A 19,611-nucleotide genomic window follows, 5' to 3' on the forward strand; every position below is an offset into this window, starting at 1 on the left:
CTCTCCTGCCCCATCTTTCAGATTACTGATCTATTCTTGTCCTTCCTCTAGTCTACTGCTGAAATCTTCTAGTATAGTCTTCCAGTACAATTACTATATTTTTCAGCTCTGTGATCTCTGTTTGGTACATTCTTATATTTTCTATGTCTTTGTTGAAGTTTTCACCATGTTCATTCATTCTTCTTTATCTTTATGAATTTGGTGAGCATCTCTATGACCATTACTTTGAACTCTTTATCAGGTAGATTACTTATCTCTATTTCATTAAGGTCTTTTTCTGAGGTTTTGTTTTGTTCTTTTGTTTGGAACATATTCCTCTATTTCCCCATTTTGCTTCTCCCTTTGTGTTTGTTTCTATGTATTATATGAAACAGTGACTTCTCTCAGTATTGAAGGAGTGGCTTTGTGTAGGAGTTCAACATTGCCCAAGCTTTGGTTGCCTCTTGAACCTTTGTGATTGTCTAAGTAACCTGACTTTGTTGTTGTTGTTGGTTTTGTTTTGACTTATTTATTCTTGGTAGGTTACAATTATTGAGGATGTGCCAAGACCTGTCAGTGTACCAAAGAGAGTGATCTCAGTCAGCACCTAGTTTCAGCTACTTGGAAGCCAAATCCTTAGGCAGCAGCTTTAATGTGTGTAAATATATATAGTCCTGTGGGACCACAATTGTATACCCAGCTGACTTCCAGGCTAGGAGATCTAGAGTGTCCCCTGGTTGATGGTTGCAATAACTGGAGTTCAAATGAGTGTATAAGATCCCTTCTGGAGGTATCTGTAAGCTTTGGTGAGGCCAAAGAAGTATGTAAAGCCCATGGCTTTAGTGAGGCCAGGAAAGAGTGCTGGGGACAGGGTACATCTGCAGCTTTAGCAATGCTGGAGAAGAGTGCTTGGGTGGGCACACCCTTGGCTTTAGTGAGGCTGTGTTCACCCACACCCACCGGGACTAGCAAGTTAGAGAGAGAATATAAATATAGTGTTATCAGCACCTTCATCCCCAAAGAACATCCCATCTTGTTCCTGTGCCTCTGGCAAATGTTTTAAGATTAGCAAATAAATCTCCTTCACTCATCTTTCAGCATCTCTCAAACTTCTGCCTTTGTACTGGGTCCTGGGATGAGTGAGTCCATATGCTAGCCCCTCAAAAGTAGTATCTGATATTCTACAATCCCCTGGGTTCCCTGAATATAAGCCCCATTGGTTTCTAAAGCTAGATGTTTTGGGGGGTTTCATCTGTCTAGTGCAGATCCTAAAGGTTAGGATGCCTGACATGGAGCACAGACTCCTCATTCCTTAGAGAGAAGCTCTAAACCCATGAAATTTCCTCCCTATTGTGTGGGTAGGATTTTGGAGAGACTGCATCTCTGCCTCTCCTACCTGTCTTGATGTAATCCTTTTATCCTTTGTTGTGGAGAGAGCTGTTTAGCTAATTTTCAGTTCTTTTTCAGTGGGAATTATTCCACATATAGCTATAGATTTGGTGTATCCATGAGAGGAAATGAATTCAGGGTCTTCCTACACCACCATCTTGGAATGCTTCTCCCCCATTAATCTCTTTGATGATAGGGAAAACATCTTAATGAAAGAAAGTTTATGGTGTTTTTATTATATCTATGAGATAGAATTATTACCTTTAAATTTCTTAAATTTGTAACTCAAATGCTTTCTTTCTTTAAATATCTTTATGTTTATAATTTCAGTTGTTAATGCACCAATTCTTTTTGGTAATTCTTGTGGCTTATATTAAATAGGATGAGAAATGATTATATGGTTCCAACCTTGGTGGAAATAAAAATGACATGAAGGAGAAAGATAATCTTTTAAAACATTTCTATAATAAAAATGTTCAATATCGCTCGGCATCAGGGAAATCCAAATCAAAACCTCAATGAGATACCACCTCACACCAGTCAGAATGGCTAAAATTAACAAGTCAGGAAATGACAGATGTTGGCAGGGATGTGGAGAAAGGGGAACCCTCCTACACTGTTGGTGGGAATGCAAGCTGGTGCAGCCACTCTGGAAAACAGTATGGAGGTTCCTCAAAAAGTTGAAAATAGAGCTACCATATGATCCAGCAATTGCACTCCTGGGTATTTACCCCAAAGATACAAAAGTAGGGACCTGAAAGGGTACATGCACCCCGATGTTTATAGCAGCAATGTCCACAATAGCCAAACTGTGGAAAGAGCCAAGATGTCCATCAACAGATGAATGGATAAAGAAGAGGTGGTATATATATACAATGGAATATTATGCAGCCATCAAAAGGAATGAGATCTTGCCATTTGCAACGACGTGGATGGAACTGGAGGGTATTATGCTGAGCGAAATAAGTCAAACAGAGAAAGACATGTATCATATGACCTCACTGATATGAGGAATTCTTAATCTCAGGAAACAAACTGAGGGTTGCTGGAGTGGGGGGTGGGGTGGGAGGGATGGGGTGACTGGGTGATGGACACTGGGGAGGGTATGTGTTCTGGTAAGCGCTGTGAATTGTGCAAGACTGTTGAATCTCAGATCTGTACCTCTGAAACAAATAATGCAATATATGTTAAGAAAGAAAAAAAGAAGAAGAAGAATGTAGCAGGAGGGGAAGAATGAAGGGGGGGAAATCGGAGGGGGAGAAGAACCATGAGAGACGATGGACTCTGAAAAACAAACTGAGGGTTCTAGAGGGGAGGGGGGTGGGAGGATGGGTTAGCCTGGTGATGGGTATTGAGGAGGGCACGTTCTGCATGGAGCACTGGGTGTTATGCACAAACAATGAATCATGGAACACTATATCTAAAACTAATGATGTAATGTATGGGGATTAACATAACAATAAAAAAAATTAAAAAAAAAACATTTCTATAAAAAAGTATTTTATTGTCTTTGATTCCCTTTACTTTTCAGAGATATAAAATTGCCTGCCAAAATGTTTTGTTTCTTTACATGAAAAAAATAATTAAAATTCTATTAACCAAATATTTATTTAAAAATATGTCTCATATTTTTATGAAACTCCAGAAATCAGAAAATACAAACACTACAATCTTTTCTTTCTTATTAATTTTAACAGCAATTCCTGAGTTTGTAACACAAGTGAACGTTGCCTTAGAAGCCTTAAGTAAAAACTCTTTGGATGTATTTGATGATGATCAATTTGTGGACATCTCAAAGAAGATCTATGACACAATTCATGATATCAGATGTTCAGTCATGATGATTCGGGTAAGTTTGCTTTGCTTTCCATTGAATTATTGCAATCCTTCTCATCATCTGGAATGCTTGGAATGATTGCAAGAAATATTTTATTTCTATTTCATAATGTCAATGCTGAAATCCACTAGAACTTTAGAAATTCATATGGATCCCTGAAGTCAAATCTACTGTCACAAACAACACTTTCACTTATGTATTTGGTTATAACTTATGCAAATGAGCACATTTAACTGCTGTGTGTGCAGAAATGATAGGATTCTTTGTGTGCAGAATTCACTAAAGTGTCACATAGCATGATCAGGAGCCAAAGGAAAATACATAAAGTAATTTGCTTTCTTTTCTTGAACGGAAAGGAAAGGATCTTTCTCATCACTGTATTGAAATTGGTAGGAAAATGTGTCTAAAACAGGGTGTTTCTATGGTCAAACCTTCTCATAGTGGATTAGGGACTCAGACTGTTCTGTAAGAAATCCCACATGGAGCTGACATGAACAACAAACACGTGAACTGTCCCAGTCTGGGAATTGTCTGTTTGGGGGAGTATATGCCGTCTTCATAAGGGTGAAAGTGAGCCATTTATTGTGGGTGTACTGCATACACAGAGACCAGGATTATTTGTTTTCACTCAAATATTAATATGGGGTGTTTATTCAAATTTTATTTCTGGAAAATGCCCACGTAAAGATATGGGGATATTTTATCTTAGAATGGGTTCACCTGAAGGCAGATCTAAGGTAAGAATCTGTGTTACCATTAGTCTATTTAGGAGAAAGTAAGAAAGAAAAAGTGAGGCAGGGAGGGGAAGTAAACCAGCAAGATGTAATTATGCATCACTACTGGCAACTAGGGCTCAATCCTGCTGGGAAATCTGGGCGATACTATAGAATACATGTCAGAATTACCTTACCTGAGGTGAACAAAACCCAATATATCTACCTATTCATCCTTGATTAAAGGCTACCCCTCCTCAGAGTGTTACTAAAGCCTCCTGCGTGGGTCAGTCAAGCTCTTGTGGCCAAAAAAAAACCCTCAGGCAGAGTGGCAGGTGCTTGCAATAAGAAGATTCAGTAGGAATGGTGAGTGTAATTTGTTAAGTATGAAGAGTGTTTAATTTGAAAGCCTCTACATTTAACTGTTAGTGAAACTATAAAGATGGAACTAGAAGTTCTGAGGATATATGGAGTGAGCACCAATAGTATCTGATGGGCTTGAATGTCATAGTTAGGTTACACAGAGCAGTATATAAATATGGAGTCATTTGGGGATCTTGTAAGGAAAAAAGCCAACAAAAGTTGAAGACACTGGCAGGGCAATGGATGCTTATGAAAGAAATTCTAAGAGAAAGGCTAAAGGTGTCAAGATATAGGATCTAGCACTTCAGAGCATGGGAAAACCTGAAAGCAAGCCAATAATACGTAAAAGAGAGAAACTTCCACGTATATATTATTCATATGTGATTGAGTGCTGTGGCACTGTACCGTACTATGTCTGAGCTGCAAAGTACCTTTTCAAATATTTTCTTCTTCTAAAAAGGATTTTAAACCTTACCCATGTGGACTAGTGGACTAGCAGACTGCTAATAATCCAAAACTGAGAAGATAGGTAGAACCAGGAGAGAAACATCAAGTGAAGCACATGAATTTCAGGAAGTAGTCTTTCCAGAGTAAAACGCCTGCATTTCCAGTATCCCTGGGTGGATATGTAAGAAGATTAAACCAGTGAAATAGCATAGGTGAACCAGGGTAGGATATGTTTTTTTTTTTTCTGAAAAATCTATCTATGGATGAAAAAAGTCTTGTAATATCTCCCATTTGTATGTTTTAGTCTTAAAAAGTTTCCTTATTATCAAAATAGCTTACTTATAGCAATCATATTATCTTGCCATTACTTCTATATATCTCTCATATCCAGCAGTCCTCTGTAGGGCAAGAGAATAATTTATTGTAATTATTTAATAGCCTTAGAGGGCAGTAATTTTTCCCTACAGTCATCTCTTTTTCAAGGTACATACTTCAATTTCTTTTAACTTTTCCTCGTAGGAATAATTTAGTATTTTGTGTTCTTTACTAGTCCTATTTAACTTTTCAACAAAATTCTCAAATGAGACTATCAAAAAGCATACTCTAATTAGGGCCTGTCCAAAGTCAAATAAAGTGGAAAACTTGTTCTTATGTTGCCAATAATATAGCCAACTGCTATGAACTTATGTTTTCGCCTCTTAAATACCAAGATTGTTGGATAGACAATTTCCTTTTCTTTTTATTTTTTACCCTGTTGTTGCCTGTATATTCTTCTCCATTTTGATTTGATATGTTTGCTCTTGGTCATAAATCCTTATCATATTAAACTTTATTATATTTCTAAATGATTCTTCATATAATTTATCAGGTTGCTTTTTTTCATTTTTAAATTTTTTTATTATGTTTAATTAGCCAGCATATAGTACATCACAAGTTTTTGATGTAGTGTTCAATGATTCATTAGTTGCGTATAATACCCAGTGCTCAACCCAACACATGCCCTCCTTAATACCCATCATCTGGTTATGCCATTTCCCCACCCCCTCCCTTCTGTAACCCTCAGTTTGTTTCCTGGAGTCCAGGGTCTCTCATGGTTTGTCTCCCTCTCTGATTTCTTCCCATTCAGTTTTCCCTCCCTTCCCCTGTGGTCCTCCCCTCTATTCCTTATGTTCCTCATATGAGTGAAACCATATGATAGTTGTCTTTCTCTGCTTGACTTATTTCACTTAGCATAACCCCCTCCAGTTCCATCCATGTCGATGCACATTGTAGGTATTCATCCTTTCTGATGGCTGAGTAATATTCCATTGTATTTATGAACCACATCTTTATCCATTTGTCTGTTGAAGGTCATCTTGGTTCCTTCCACAATTTGGCTATTGTGGACATTGCTGCTATGAACATTGAGGTGCATGTGCCCCTTCTTTTTACTACATCTGTATCTTTGGGGTAAATACCTAGTAGTGCAATAGCTGGGTTAAAGGGTAGCTCTATTTTTAATGTCTTGAGGAACCTCCATACTGTTTTCCAGAGTGGCTGTACCAGCTTGCATTCCCACCAACAGTGTAAGAGGGTTCCCCTTTCTCCACAACCTTGCCAACACTTGTTGTTTCCTGTCTTGTTAATTTTGGCCATTCTAACTGGTGTAAGGTGTTATCCCATTGTGGTTTTGATTTGTATTTCCCTGATGGCTGGTGATTTTGGACATGTTTTCATGTGTTTGTTAGCCATTTGGTTGTGACTGTACCTAAATCAGCATCAATTAGAAACATGAGGTTATAATCTCAGTTCCTTCATCTAGATTACTAAACAAAATATTGAATTATATTGGCCCTTCATCTGACTGAAATCTCTGCTAGATAGCTCCAGTTAAGGACCTTAGTGTTAAGAGACCTTAGAAGCTGATGTTCCATCCAACAAAGAACATACTGGGAAGTGTATGGTTTGTAAGAATGTTTTCTGAATTTTGAGGTAGAACTATTCTTCCTTCAAACACACTTTAAGGCCTAAATAAATAAATAAAACAGATTAAAAAAGAGCTCCTGTACTTGAAACCATGAAGGAGAGTCCAGGGGCCCATCATCTCTGTGCCTTCATGCCCGGTTCCTTAGGCAGCCTCTAGGGAAACTTCCATAGAACTTCTACAAGGATTCTTTGGAGGATGATCCATAAACCTGTGTATTTAACTGCTAATTGGATTATATGTTGAAAATAGAAGTCTAATTCAGGTGCAATTAATAAAAATCTATCATTTTTTTTCCTTTGAGGACTATCCCTTTATTATAGAATATAATAAAATTGATCTGGTGTAATCTTCTCTTTATAAGGTCAAATTTAATGCTGACCAATATCCCAATCTTAGAACTGCAAAATATTTGATGCTTTCTTCAAAGTATCCGAAGAGTGTCAAGATTAAGGCAATATGTTTACAATTACGCAAGTTCAAGGAGGGCTAGGTTATGCTCTTGAGAGTGTTTTTGAATGTTACAGAATCCTGTCCTATGTCTGAATTTTCATGAGTGTTCAGTGCCCTTGAAACAGTAAAATACTAACTTCAGATCAGTGCCCGAAATTTTACAAATAGTTTTGTAAAAATATGATTGTATCTGCCTTTAATATTTATTTTGGTGAATAATTATGTTAGCAATTGTTCAGATTATTTTTAAAATTTCTGAGAGAAAATGCTGTGACATTTAATATTACTCTCTCCACTGGATTCAGTTTGTGGACAAATTACAGAATCTCATTCTTAACAACCTCAAAGAGAAGGAAGTATTAAATATTTATTCTTTCTTTGGTGTTTAATATCTACATATAAATTTTGCAATTATTAAGAGTCCATATAGTAGTTAAGATTAAAGCAAATCACAAATCTCACTAACCTCAGTTTCCTCCTTTGTAAAATAAACTTTGTATTAAACCTACTTCAAAAAGTTATTATGCTGACAAATGAGCTAATAGAAATGAAGTACTCAATAAATAGTAGTCTTTTATAAGAAGATATCTACTGTTTCTACTACCTTTATGAATAGTGCTAGTACTACTGAAGCTGCTTATTATTTTCTTTATATTTTGAAGAATGTTACCTATAGAAGTTAAAGAAATGTGACTGCAGGTAAACATGAAACCAAAGCCCAAAAAGTACCTTAAAAGGTGAAGTTCTAAGCAAAGAATTATATTTTTCTCAAGATTTTGTTTTATATACAAGGAAACTTTATGTTTATCGAGTATCTGAATTATAGATTATTTAATGCAAATTGTGCCTTTAAGCCTATATTACTTTAAGCTAGCGTATAATTCTGTATGTTGTTTTTATTAACTTCTTGAAATGTGCACGAAGGACTTGATGGTTCATCTTTTTGGGAAATGTGCTTAACCAGAAATAGATATTAAAAAGGGCAACATAAATGAATTGTGAGAAACATGGGTGGTCAGCAGTGAAATATCCTCAAAAAGAGGAAAAAATTCAGCAAAAATTCAGCCTTTTAACAGGTATTCAGAATGTGGGCTTCATATGTTTTTTTTTGTGAATTTTCATATGTGACTTATCAAAGCACATTTTCCAAACCAAATGTGAAGATTTTCAGGACTACCATTAACAGATTTTCTGTTAGTTGTCTAACTTTATGTTTCAGGGAATAAGAACATAGTTTGGATATGTTACTTGATGGAAGTTAATTTTTGAAGAACAAAGGAAAATAAAATTAAAAAAAAAAAAAAACGTTTACATGGCCCAGTTTGTATGAACCATTTTTACATGAATCATTTACATGACTTCTAGAATTGAAACACAGTTCAATACAACACAATTTCAGCATATATAGCTAGAAACACATTTTTTCTCTTTTTTTAACATTAATTAATTTTTAGAGAGCGTGCAAGAGCGAAAGTGTGGGGAGCAGGGAGGGGCAGAGGGAGAGAGTTGGGGGAGGGGCAGAGGGAGAGACTACCTGCTGAGAACAGAGCCTGACTTGGGGCTCCATCTCATGACCCATGAGATCATGACCTGGCCGAAACCAAGAGTCAGATGCTTAACTGACTGAGCCACCCAGGCACCCCTACTTTATCTTTTCTTTATGTTATAGTAATAACAATTTGTCCAAAGGTTATTGGATTACAAATGAAATTTCATAAAATAAGTACTTGCTAAGTGAATTTAACATACAGGGATTTAGGGTGAATATAAGCCTTATTTTCCTTAGGGCACATTTAGATTATACCCCCCTTTACTCTCAGAAGTGTCCAATTTGGGTGATAAAATATCATGTTCATCTAGTTTCTAGGCCCTGATTATACTGCTCGAGGCCCTGTGGTGCATCACCTTCACCCACTGGGTGATGCTCACAGTGTTGAGGCACTAATGATCACATTTCCTTATCAAGCCCATTTTTCCAACCCCAGGGAACACTTTGTCTCCATAGGCCTAACTGCTTTCAAATGTTAGGTTTCTCTCTTCATGCTCTGTGAATCCTTTGTTGACTGTGGAGAATCTATTCAGGCACCATTTCAAATTTATTTAATATACAGAGACGACACCTTTTCATTTTTTCAGTGTTAAGCAGATTTCCTGAATTCATCTTAGTCATCTACTCTTCACTCTCACAGGAGTCTTGCCAGGGAATCCCAGTTAAAACACTCTGTCCTTTTTGGAAGGGATATGACCACTTTATAATAGAACCAGTTTGTAAAGAAGCCAGCTACTAGGGGGCTTTCTAAAATAACTTAATAAAAGGTCTGTAACAAACTAAATTTAGCTTTATATGCAAATTTAAATCAAACATTAGTGGGAAGAATTCTGTAGTGAGGCTCTTGCTCTTTCCTTTAAAACAGAGCTTAAGGTAAGGAAAAAGAGAACTCCCTCCTAGCACTGGTCAGCAAGAGATGAACTTTTATGAGCTCAGCATGCTTAATGGCCTTCATGTATATACCATCTGAGGAGACTTTTGAGTAAGGGAACAGAAGTGACTGGAGTGAGAAAGAGTGTTCATTGAGAAACATGCTGGTTAAGCTACGAAGCAGCTCTAGCCAGCAATCTCTGTTGCTCATGCTGAGAGAAAGATGTTCAGCTTGAAGTCGTTCTGGGAAGTCTGCTTTCACCAAAGGGTCAAAGCCACAAGACTAGCAAGAGAGCCCATGGTTGAAAAGGACTCTGAGGCAGACTAATCCTACACTCAGAGAACTCTATGCAAGTGCTGCTTGGAGCCTTTGACTCAAGTTAGCTGAACATAAGGAGTCAAGCATCCCTCTTTGAAAACACCTTCTCGGGAAATGGCTAGCCCTGTGAATAGAAGAATAACATGGGGAAGATGTTTAGTTGTCAAATCATAAGGAATTTTTCTGTTGTTTATTTTTGATATGCTTATTACTAAATGATTTTTATTAATTATAAATAAATTTGAATTAGTAATTAAGTGAGTAAATTTATATTAGGTATTAAATCTAATAGTAAGTTTTTATTATTTTATATTTTATTTTTATCTTAAAAACTCTTACAGTGTGCTGATTGTTTACCTCAAATAAGATGTTTGGCTATTTACCTACATTTCCTACAAGTAACTTTTGGAGAGTTCAGTCTTCTAGAGAAACGAATCCGAAAAATACCATTTATAAAATGATGACTTAGAAAATATACCTTGGCATACCTAATAGAAAGAGCGATATTGAGAATTTTATATTTCCAGTATCCAGTATATATTCAGTATATTTTCAGTAAATGATGTAGTTTCAAAGAGAGAAATATTCTGGAGACTAATAGCAAAAGATCCATAAATGAAGTAAAGCACTGATGGTCACATGCTGATAAGGGGAAGTAACAGGTTGAAATCTGGGGTCTTAGGACACCTAGTTCAGAACATTTCCCTTTATCTCAGGAGAAGGAAATAGCCCAGTGTTTTTACCCAATAGGAGCCCTTCTACTTCATTGACTTCCCTTTGTTGATGGGCCAGTTATAAATACATAAATCCCCCAAATTACTTTTTGGGCAGTTTGTTGAAGAATATCTACCCTATAATGCTCCTCTCTGCTCCCTAAGATTCAGACATATAGCCCTTCTGTCTGTTCCTTGTATTTGCCAGACGTGCCTACACTTCTGGCATCTTTCCACTTAACTGTCCTTTTTAACCATATGCTTTCTCCAAAAATTTGCACAGCAGACTTGTTCAGGTCTGTTCCATCATTACTTTTATATTATCCTGTACAGATCTTATATAGATCCATATATAGAGATAGCATCTTTCACTTCAGCCAAGTTATTGTTTACATAGTGTTTATCATGACAAATGACATATTATATACTTTTTGTTTATCTATTGTCTGTCTCCTCATACAAGAATGTAGGCTCTATAAAAGAAGTGCTTTTTAGACCTTTAAAATGAAATCACATTTTAGTCTTTTTTTACAATTAACTACTGTGATTGATTTAGTTGTCAAATTTGTCACTTGTTTGAACCACAATCACTGGACCTCAAGGAATTAATGGCAAGAAAAAAATTACTTTGTTATATTTTATATTACAAAAAGTGACAGACACTAAGAAACTATCTTGATAAATACTTTCACAAAGAATTAAAATTTGCTTGATCTTTGGTTTGAGATAGTTTTGAAAGTACCAAGGATTCTACTATGTATTGTGCTTTGTGGCCACAAATGGATATACATATCTGTATCAATGATATTCCTCTCAGTACAAACTTCTATAAAACTGAATATATAGTTTTTTTAAAAGTCCTTCATGTGGGGCACCTGGGTGGCTCAGTCAGTTAAGTGTCTGCCTTTTGCTCAGGTCATGATCTCTTAGTCCTGGAATCGAGTCCCGCATCAGGCTCCCTGCTCAGTGGGGAGCCTGCTTCTCTCTCTCCTGCTCCCCCTGCTTATGCTCTCTCTCTCAAATAAAAAATGAAGTCTTTAAAAAGTAAATAAAAATAAAAGTCCTTCATGTTACCTTGTTCAGGTGACAAGATTCCTTTTTAAAGATGATGACAGTTGTCGAATAGACCCATGAGACTTCTTGATTATATGCATTAGCTGTTGGATTGTAGAAGAAAGATCATTGAGGATGGAGTTTGTGGAGCTTACTGAAGTGTATTTTATGCACATCATCCTCCATTATCAGACCCTTGGTGTTGGAGGTTCTGAAAAGTCACAAAGTTATCCACAAATTTAGTAATTTAAAGTATGTTTTATATTGTCTTATATTGCACTGTTTGGAAAAGAAATCAGAAATTTAATTAAAGTCATAAAATATAGGAAGATTCTATAACAAAAATTATTTCCAACCTTTAAAAATGGCTATAAAATACATTGTAATGAGTCCATAGTGGTCTATTTACTAAAAAAAAATATGAAAATAAATTGGGATTTTTGCATATCTTCTATTATAACCAAAATTAGTGGTCTAGGAATAAATTTAGACCACCTGTTTAACAGATTTTATATCAACAATACATTTATAACAAGCTTGTCTCTTCCAGTGGATTTTGCAAATTTAACTCTGGGAAGACAACCTTATTTTAGGTTTGCCTCTCAGAACTCCATCTTCAAGGAAATTCCCCTTCTCTGGAATATCTTTGTGACCCTGAGTAAATCAGATCCTTTCTCAACTTTGGATTTACATTTGTAAAATAAGGAAAATAAACTATCAATGAAATAATCTATAATCTACTGGGATTTGTTATAGTTTATTTATCATTTATACATTGTTCTGAGGTTAGCCAATTTTCCTGGATAAGTTTCTACCAGTGATTCAGGATTCTCCAGTCTTTTGACACTGCCATCTTTATAATATGGCCTCCACTGTCACTGGAGAAAGGGAAGAGACAGTGGATGATTGAACAGGAAGTTTGATGACCAGACCTCAATGTGGCATACTTCTCTCTACATCCCACTGGCCAATACTCAGTCAAATGGGACCCAAGTAAACTATAAAGAGCAGGTAAAATGTCTTCTTCCTTTATGTCTAAACAGAATAAATGAGATTAGTAAACACCTAACCATTCCTTGTTACACTTTTTTTTTTTAAAGATTTTATTTATTTATCTGACAGCACAAGCAGGGGGAGCAGCAGAGGGAAATGGAGAAGCAGGCTCTGCTGAGCAGGGAGCCCAATGTGGGGCTTGATCCCAGAACCCTGGGATCATGACCTGAGCTGAAGGCAGATGCTTAACTGACTGACCCACCCAGGTGCCCCATCCTTGTCACACTCTTTGTTCCAGTTATTGCTGCTGTGCAACAAATTATCCTAAAATTAGTGGCATAAAACAACAACCACTATATTATGTTCAAAGATTCTATGGGTCAAGAATTCAGAAAGGGCATAGGCTTGTTCACTCATATATCTGATATCTGAACACAGTACTGAAAGACTAAGGAAAACTACATTTAACTTTCATGTTGTTTGGCTTTCTCATAGCATGACAGCCTTCAGATAGTTGTTGTTGTTGGTTTTTTTTTTTTTTTTTTTTTTTTTGCATGGCACTTCAGGAATCCAAGGGTAAGTGTTGCAGCTAACAAAACACATACAATATTTCCTTTTCTAACTTAATCTCCAAAATCATTCACTGTCATTTTTGTCATAATTTCTTGTTTACAAACAAGTCAAAATCCTCCCCAATTCAAGAGGAGGTGACATGAAATTTACCTTTCAGTGGAAGAAGTGAAAAGGTCAAAAGAAACATAATGGGATGGGAAATAATATTGAGGCCATCTTAGGAAAATGTAATGTGCTTGACTTATAATACTCTTACCATTGTCACCGTCATTACTACTAATAATTTTTTACTGATTAACTTTGTTACCATAAGTTGGCTTGAACAGCTTACTGCTTTTAAGTAGGAAAATAAACCAGTGGAAATATTGTTAAAATGTTGTAGGTAATCATTTGTTTAATAACAAGTTTTGGGGCATTCTCATTAGTAAAATATTCTAGTTAATAGAATATAATATTTTATAATAGAATAACAGTATTTTAAATTACCACATTTTAATCTCTTCTATACCTGTATTCATTGCCTGTTTAAGATGTTAAGCTACATAAAGTCCTTCTGATACCTCTCTCTAAAAAAATTCCTCGGAAATAATAATATCTAGAAAGTACAAGATAAAATAAAAGTTTTGAAAAGTATATGTAGAATACAAAATTGTCATGAACCTGGGTGGCAAAGAATGAAGAAGGCATCATGTTAAGGAATAATTTTCTACCTGTTATATAGTCTCCTCAGTCAACCTCTGGAAAGATATTTGAGTCCTTTCTGTCTGTCAAGCACCATGCTAAGTTTTAAGAACACAAATATGAGTGAGGCATGATCCCTGTTCTTAATTAACTAGGATTCTCGTGGAATAAAGAGAAATGTGAGCCAATGATAAGAATCTATAGTAGTAAGTGCTATGATGGAAGTATATAGAATCATCATTGGTAATTAAGAGTTTTTAATTCTGTCATGGAGAAAATTATTCAAAGATGTAATCATTTGGTGACATTTGAGTTGGCTTTGGTGTATAGATGGATAGGAGTTGTATAGTTGGAATTGTGGTTTAGGACATTTGCAAGGAAAGAGAAGTAAAAGCATGTTTAGAGAATTACAATTAGAAGATTATAATTTAGAGTCCGGAGTGCCTGGACTCCAGCGTATAGGTGGAGAAAGACTGGGAAAATAAAAGAATAAAAAGAATCCAGATTATTAATATGCTTTATGCCATGTCAAAGATACATAACCTTGACAAATGTCAGGAAGAACAGAATTACTAGGCTTGGCACAGAATATTCAGGATTCATTCCATGGGGTTTGGATGGGGGATTATCCTTCTCCTCCCCTGCCACAGTCATCCACCACAAGTTTCCTAATATTTGAAAACTGAGGTTATTTTAGCAAGAGAGAAAGTAGAAATTAGTGATTGGATAGACAACAAACAATCCCTTACAATATATTTACTATTAAAAGAGAGTAGGAATTTTAATCACATGCTAATTTACTGTTTATGCCTCACTAAATAAATTGATCAAGTGTAATTTTCAGGAATTGCTCCTCCTTAGGATATGAAACCTCTTCAAAAGGGATTTTGGAAGAGTGATAAAGATGATGATGATGATGATAATAATAATAATAATAATAATAATAATAATAATAATAATAGAAAATAAGTGAGGCTTGTGTTTGGAACCAGCCAGCATTTTGTATTTGAAACAAGCTAAAGCCAAGCATATGCCAACACTATTTCTAACTGCCTAACTCCCTTGTAGGAGATTTAGGAAATCAGACTGACAGTCAGGCATGCTCACCACTAGAGCAGCCAAGGTGGAGGGATTGAAGGGCTGTCTTGCCAGCTTCAGGGACTCATTGAGTCTGTTCCAGAACACAACATGCCACTGATTACAGAGGATTTTGGTGTTAAATTGACAGAGGAAATTGCTAATCAAAATGCAAGTGGGAGATGTAAATGCAAAAAGATATGAACTCACCAATTAATGCACAGAGAATCATTTTCTCCTTCAGATGCCTTGTTTCGTTATTAAATCTGAAGCTTTACACGTTAGCTTCAAAAGAACCACATCAATCAGAGCAGGTTGAATGACAGTGTGTTATGCTGTGTTGAGCACTGGATTAGAAATCAGAAGACCTTGATCTTGGTCTCAGTTACATTATATAGTAGCTGTGGTGGCCTGATTTCCTACTTTCAACATACTGTTATACAATGTCCTAATGCGTAAGAGGGGATAATCACACTTGTCTTGCTTATAATCGCATATTTTAGGGGGGGTCCTTCCTTCCTTTTTTTCTTCTCTCATTCTGTAAACTATTCATTCTTTAATTCTTTAAGCTATTCATGGAATGATTTTGGTTCATTTATTTTGATAAGTTTTTATTGAGTACCTACTATGTACTGATAAATTTGTCAGACATTTAGGCATATAGAGATAGATAAGATCAGCAAGATCTTTATTTACTTGGAATTTATATTCTGGTGGAGAGAGACAGAAAGTAAACAAAGAAAGATACAGACAAGGCAGTTATGATGAATGATATGAAGGAAATAAGCAGGATGATGTGATGGAGAGAAAATTGGCATAAGAGATAACAACATCGTAAATACAGATGTCAGGGAAAACCTCTCTGAGGACATCAAATTTAACTTAGTTAATAAGAATCAGGATGAGTCAGCAATTTTAAGATGGAAGAATCTTGCAGGCAGAATAGAATAAATGCAAAGATGACAAGATTGGGGAAGCACTGGTTATACCTGAAGAACAGGAATGAGGCACTGTGTCTAAAACTTAGTGAAGGGAGGAAGGGTAGTGATATAATATGATTTTAGAGAGTTGGACAGAGAATAGATTATTTTGGCCTTTTCAAATACATTAAATAGTTTGGATTTTATTCCAAAACATTGGGAACTATTAAAATATCTCTAACAGGTGAGTGGCATGATCCCATTTGCATTTTAAGAAGTTCTCTCTTGCTTTTGTTGACTGCTAACTTTCCAAAAGACCTCTAAAAAATTTGTTTATCAGGCAAAACTAAGTTTATTAGACTTAGTGCAGTAAACAGTCTTACTAGTGTCTCAAAATGGGAAATTAGGTAAGGCTCTTTATATCATTTTAAGGCCTGTGCTGAAGGATTTTAAGGTCAACTTCAAGAGGGAACACTGGTTGGGATTTTGTCATATAGTATATTTGATGGGAGAACACAGTGAATTGAAGATCTTGAAATGAAACTAGATGAGCTTGTTAGTCTTGATAGTTTAACAGGTTGGCTGGGTCAGTTTTCTCTTCCAGGAGCAGGTATTTCCTAGAAAAAGCAGTTAAGTTATTTTTTCTTGATCTTAGTACTATGGACACAAGAATAAGAAAGTCTCTCCAGGCCTGTTATTGTTTAACACAGAGCAGAGAATTCTGTTGTTTTCAGTTCTCACTAGTCCGTGGGAAATATGTAGAGTAGAAATATGCAAGAGTAGAAGTGAGGATATCACACAGGAATCTGTGATAGTCCTTCTCAGGTAAGCGATGATGTTGATGTAGCTTAGCTCTATACTCCTCAGTGCAATAATTACATGTGGCTATTGAACACTTGAAATTTGACTAGTGTGAATTGAGATGTGCTATGTAAGTATAAAACCCAAAACATTTTGAAGACTCAACAAGAAAAAAAGAATAGAATATCTCATCTATTTTTTATATTTATATGTGGCAAATTGACATTAGTAATATATTTAAACCAAATATATCCAAAATATCAACTTAACATATATTATTTTTTATTTTATTAATATGACTGCTGGCGAACTTAAAATTGCATATGTTGCTTGCATTATATTTATATGGGACAGGGCTGGACTAGAGAGTTGGTAGAAGAGGTGGACAGATTTGAAATATATTTTGGAGATAAAAATTACTGAATTTGCTGGGAATAAATGTGAAATTAAGGGAAGTAGGGGAAACAAATTTGCCTTTTAGGTGTCTTGTTTTGGGCCATTGTATGGATGTGTGACTTAATGAGCTAGTGGAGACTTGGAGAAACCAATTTGGGGTAGAAGCTTAATTGCATTTTAGTGTGCTCATTAGATATTAAATTTGCTTATTTTATAGATATACGGGTCATTGGATATATGATTTTGGAACTTAGCACATAAATTTGTTCTATTATAGAAATTTGATTTCCCTTAGCATAGAATGTACTCACCTTTGGAGAGGGTATATTAGAAAAGAAAAAAAAATTATATAGGAACAAACACATTTAAAATTCAAGCTGAGGAGGAGTAGATAGCAAAGGAGACTGACAAGAAGTGACAGGAAAAATGAGAAGAAAATCAAGAGTGCTGAGTCAGAAGCCAGGGCAACAGTTTTTCAACTGTGTAGAATGTTACATAGAGTACTGGTAATATAAGAAGATATGTTCATTGTATTTAGGGACATAGATGATCAAATAGGTAATGTATGTTTAGGTATGCAGGGCATTGGTGTCAGGGTTTCCTGAAACTGATGATTAAAGCTGCAGCAGACAAAAGAAGCTAAATACTGCAATTATAGGTTGAGAAAATGACAGCTTGTTGGGACCAGTGCACTTCCATAGAGCTTAGATATAAGTAGAGAATTTAGGACAGGAAGAGAGAAATCAGAATTTTTGAAATGTGTAGTGCTCTGAGAGATTAAACAGTTCTCTCTTTTCCCTTTGGAGTCCTTAGGACATTCTATGATGCCCTCCCACCATAATGGGGGAACAACAACAAAATAAACCTGATATCCTGACAATGACTGAACCCACACTCTGAAAGTGAACTCTTTATACTTCATGTCAGCATAAAGTCATACAATTGTAAATATTATATGTAGGCTTTTGATAAGAACTTGAGTTGATGATGACTGTATGTCGATTCTAGCCCAGTTTTTTTTTTTTTTTTTTTTTTTTTTTTTTGCTATTCTTACAGTGTTTGAATTAAATCATGCTATCTTTGGTTGGAAGGCTTCTTTTTCCCTATGTCCTATGGATATCTGCAGAGTCATTAGTCTTTGTGTACTTCTGAAAAAATTGTCTTTAAATGCAATCTTTACCTATCGATTTCTTTGGAAAGATTAGCTTTGCTCCAATACGTTCTGCAAAATCCTACCACCATATTCTATTCTGTTAACTCCAGGGTTAACTTTTGCCTAACTCTCAGTACTTTCTGTAATGTAAAGATTTAGTTCTACCTGTGTTTCCTCTTCCAATTACATTTTAATTACCCTAATTAGTTTTCTTGCCATAGATGTAATGAGAACAGCAGTCTCAAATCACTTTCAGAAGAAAGCATCCCTTCCTGCTTGGGCCAGAGCTGAAAACAGATTCACCCACTGGCTATTTCCTGTGTAACATTCCTCCACCTTGAATCACTATCTTTTTAATAACTTTATACCCAACTTCTAGTAAACTACAAAGCCACTTTGTACAAATATATATATATAAATAAAAACAAATATTAGTCAATGATAGCATTTTTGTTATAAAAATAATGCATGCTTGCTCCTGGGTATTTACCCCAAAGATACAAAAGTAGGGACCTGAAAGGGTACGTGCACCCCGATGTTTATAGCAGCAATGTCCACAATAGCCAAACTGTGGAAAGAGCCAAGATGTCCATCAACAGATGAATGGATAAAGAAGAGGTGGTATATATATACAACGGAATATTATGCAGCCATCAAAAGGAATGAGATCTTGCCATTTGCAACGACGTGGATGGAACTGGAGGGTATTATGCTGAGCGAAATAAGTCAAACAGAGAAAGACATGTATCATATGACCTCACTGATATGAGGAATTCTTAATCTCAGGAAACAAACTGAGGGTTGCTGGAGTGGGGGGTGGAGTGGGAGGGATGGGGTGACTGGGTGATGGACACTGGGGAGGGTATGTGTTCTGGTAAGCGCTGTGAATTGTGCAAGACTGTTGAATCTCAGATCTGTACCTCTGAAACAAATAATGCAATATATGTTAAGAAAGAAAAAAAGAAGAAGAAGAATGTAGCAGGAGGGGAAGAATGAAGGGGGGGAAATCGGAGGGGGAGAAGAACCATGAGAGACGATGGACTCTGAAAAACAAACTGAGGGTTCTAGAGGGGAGGGGGGTGGGAGGATGGGTTAGCCTGGTGATGGGTATTGAGGAGGGCACGTTCTGCATGGAGCACTGGGTGTTATGCACAAACAATGAATCATGGAACACTATATCTAAAACTAATGATGTAATGTATGGGGATTAACATAACAATAAATAAATTAAAAAAAATAATGCATGCTTGCAACAAATTAAACAATATAGAATAGATTATGGTAAACATTTAAACCCTGACTATTCCTCCTCCTTTGTTGCACACTGTTTTCTTCCAGTGCTAATTGCTTTTAGCACTTTTGTTTGTAT

General features: G+C 35.9%; 1 protein-coding gene across 3 annotated transcripts in view; it reads left to right on the top strand.

The window, feature by feature from the left end:
* The window catches only part of CTNNA3 (catenin alpha 3), a 1,800,030-nt gene that overhangs the window by 1,455,457 nt on the left and 324,962 nt on the right, over nucleotides 1-19,611 (top strand). For all 3 annotated transcript variants that reach the window (XM_078077659.1, XM_078077660.1, XM_078077661.1), the window contains one exon: nucleotides 3,066-3,217. In XM_078077659.1, coding sequence (XP_077933785.1) covers nucleotides 3,066-3,217 — 152 coding nt within the window. The remainder of the gene's footprint in view (nucleotides 1-3,065; nucleotides 3,218-19,611) is intronic.

This window comes from Halichoerus grypus, chromosome 7, assembly GCF_964656455.1.
Source record: "Halichoerus grypus chromosome 7, mHalGry1.hap1.1, whole genome shotgun sequence".
In the NCBI taxonomy this organism is placed as follows: domain Eukaryota; kingdom Metazoa; phylum Chordata; class Mammalia; order Carnivora; family Phocidae; genus Halichoerus; species Halichoerus grypus.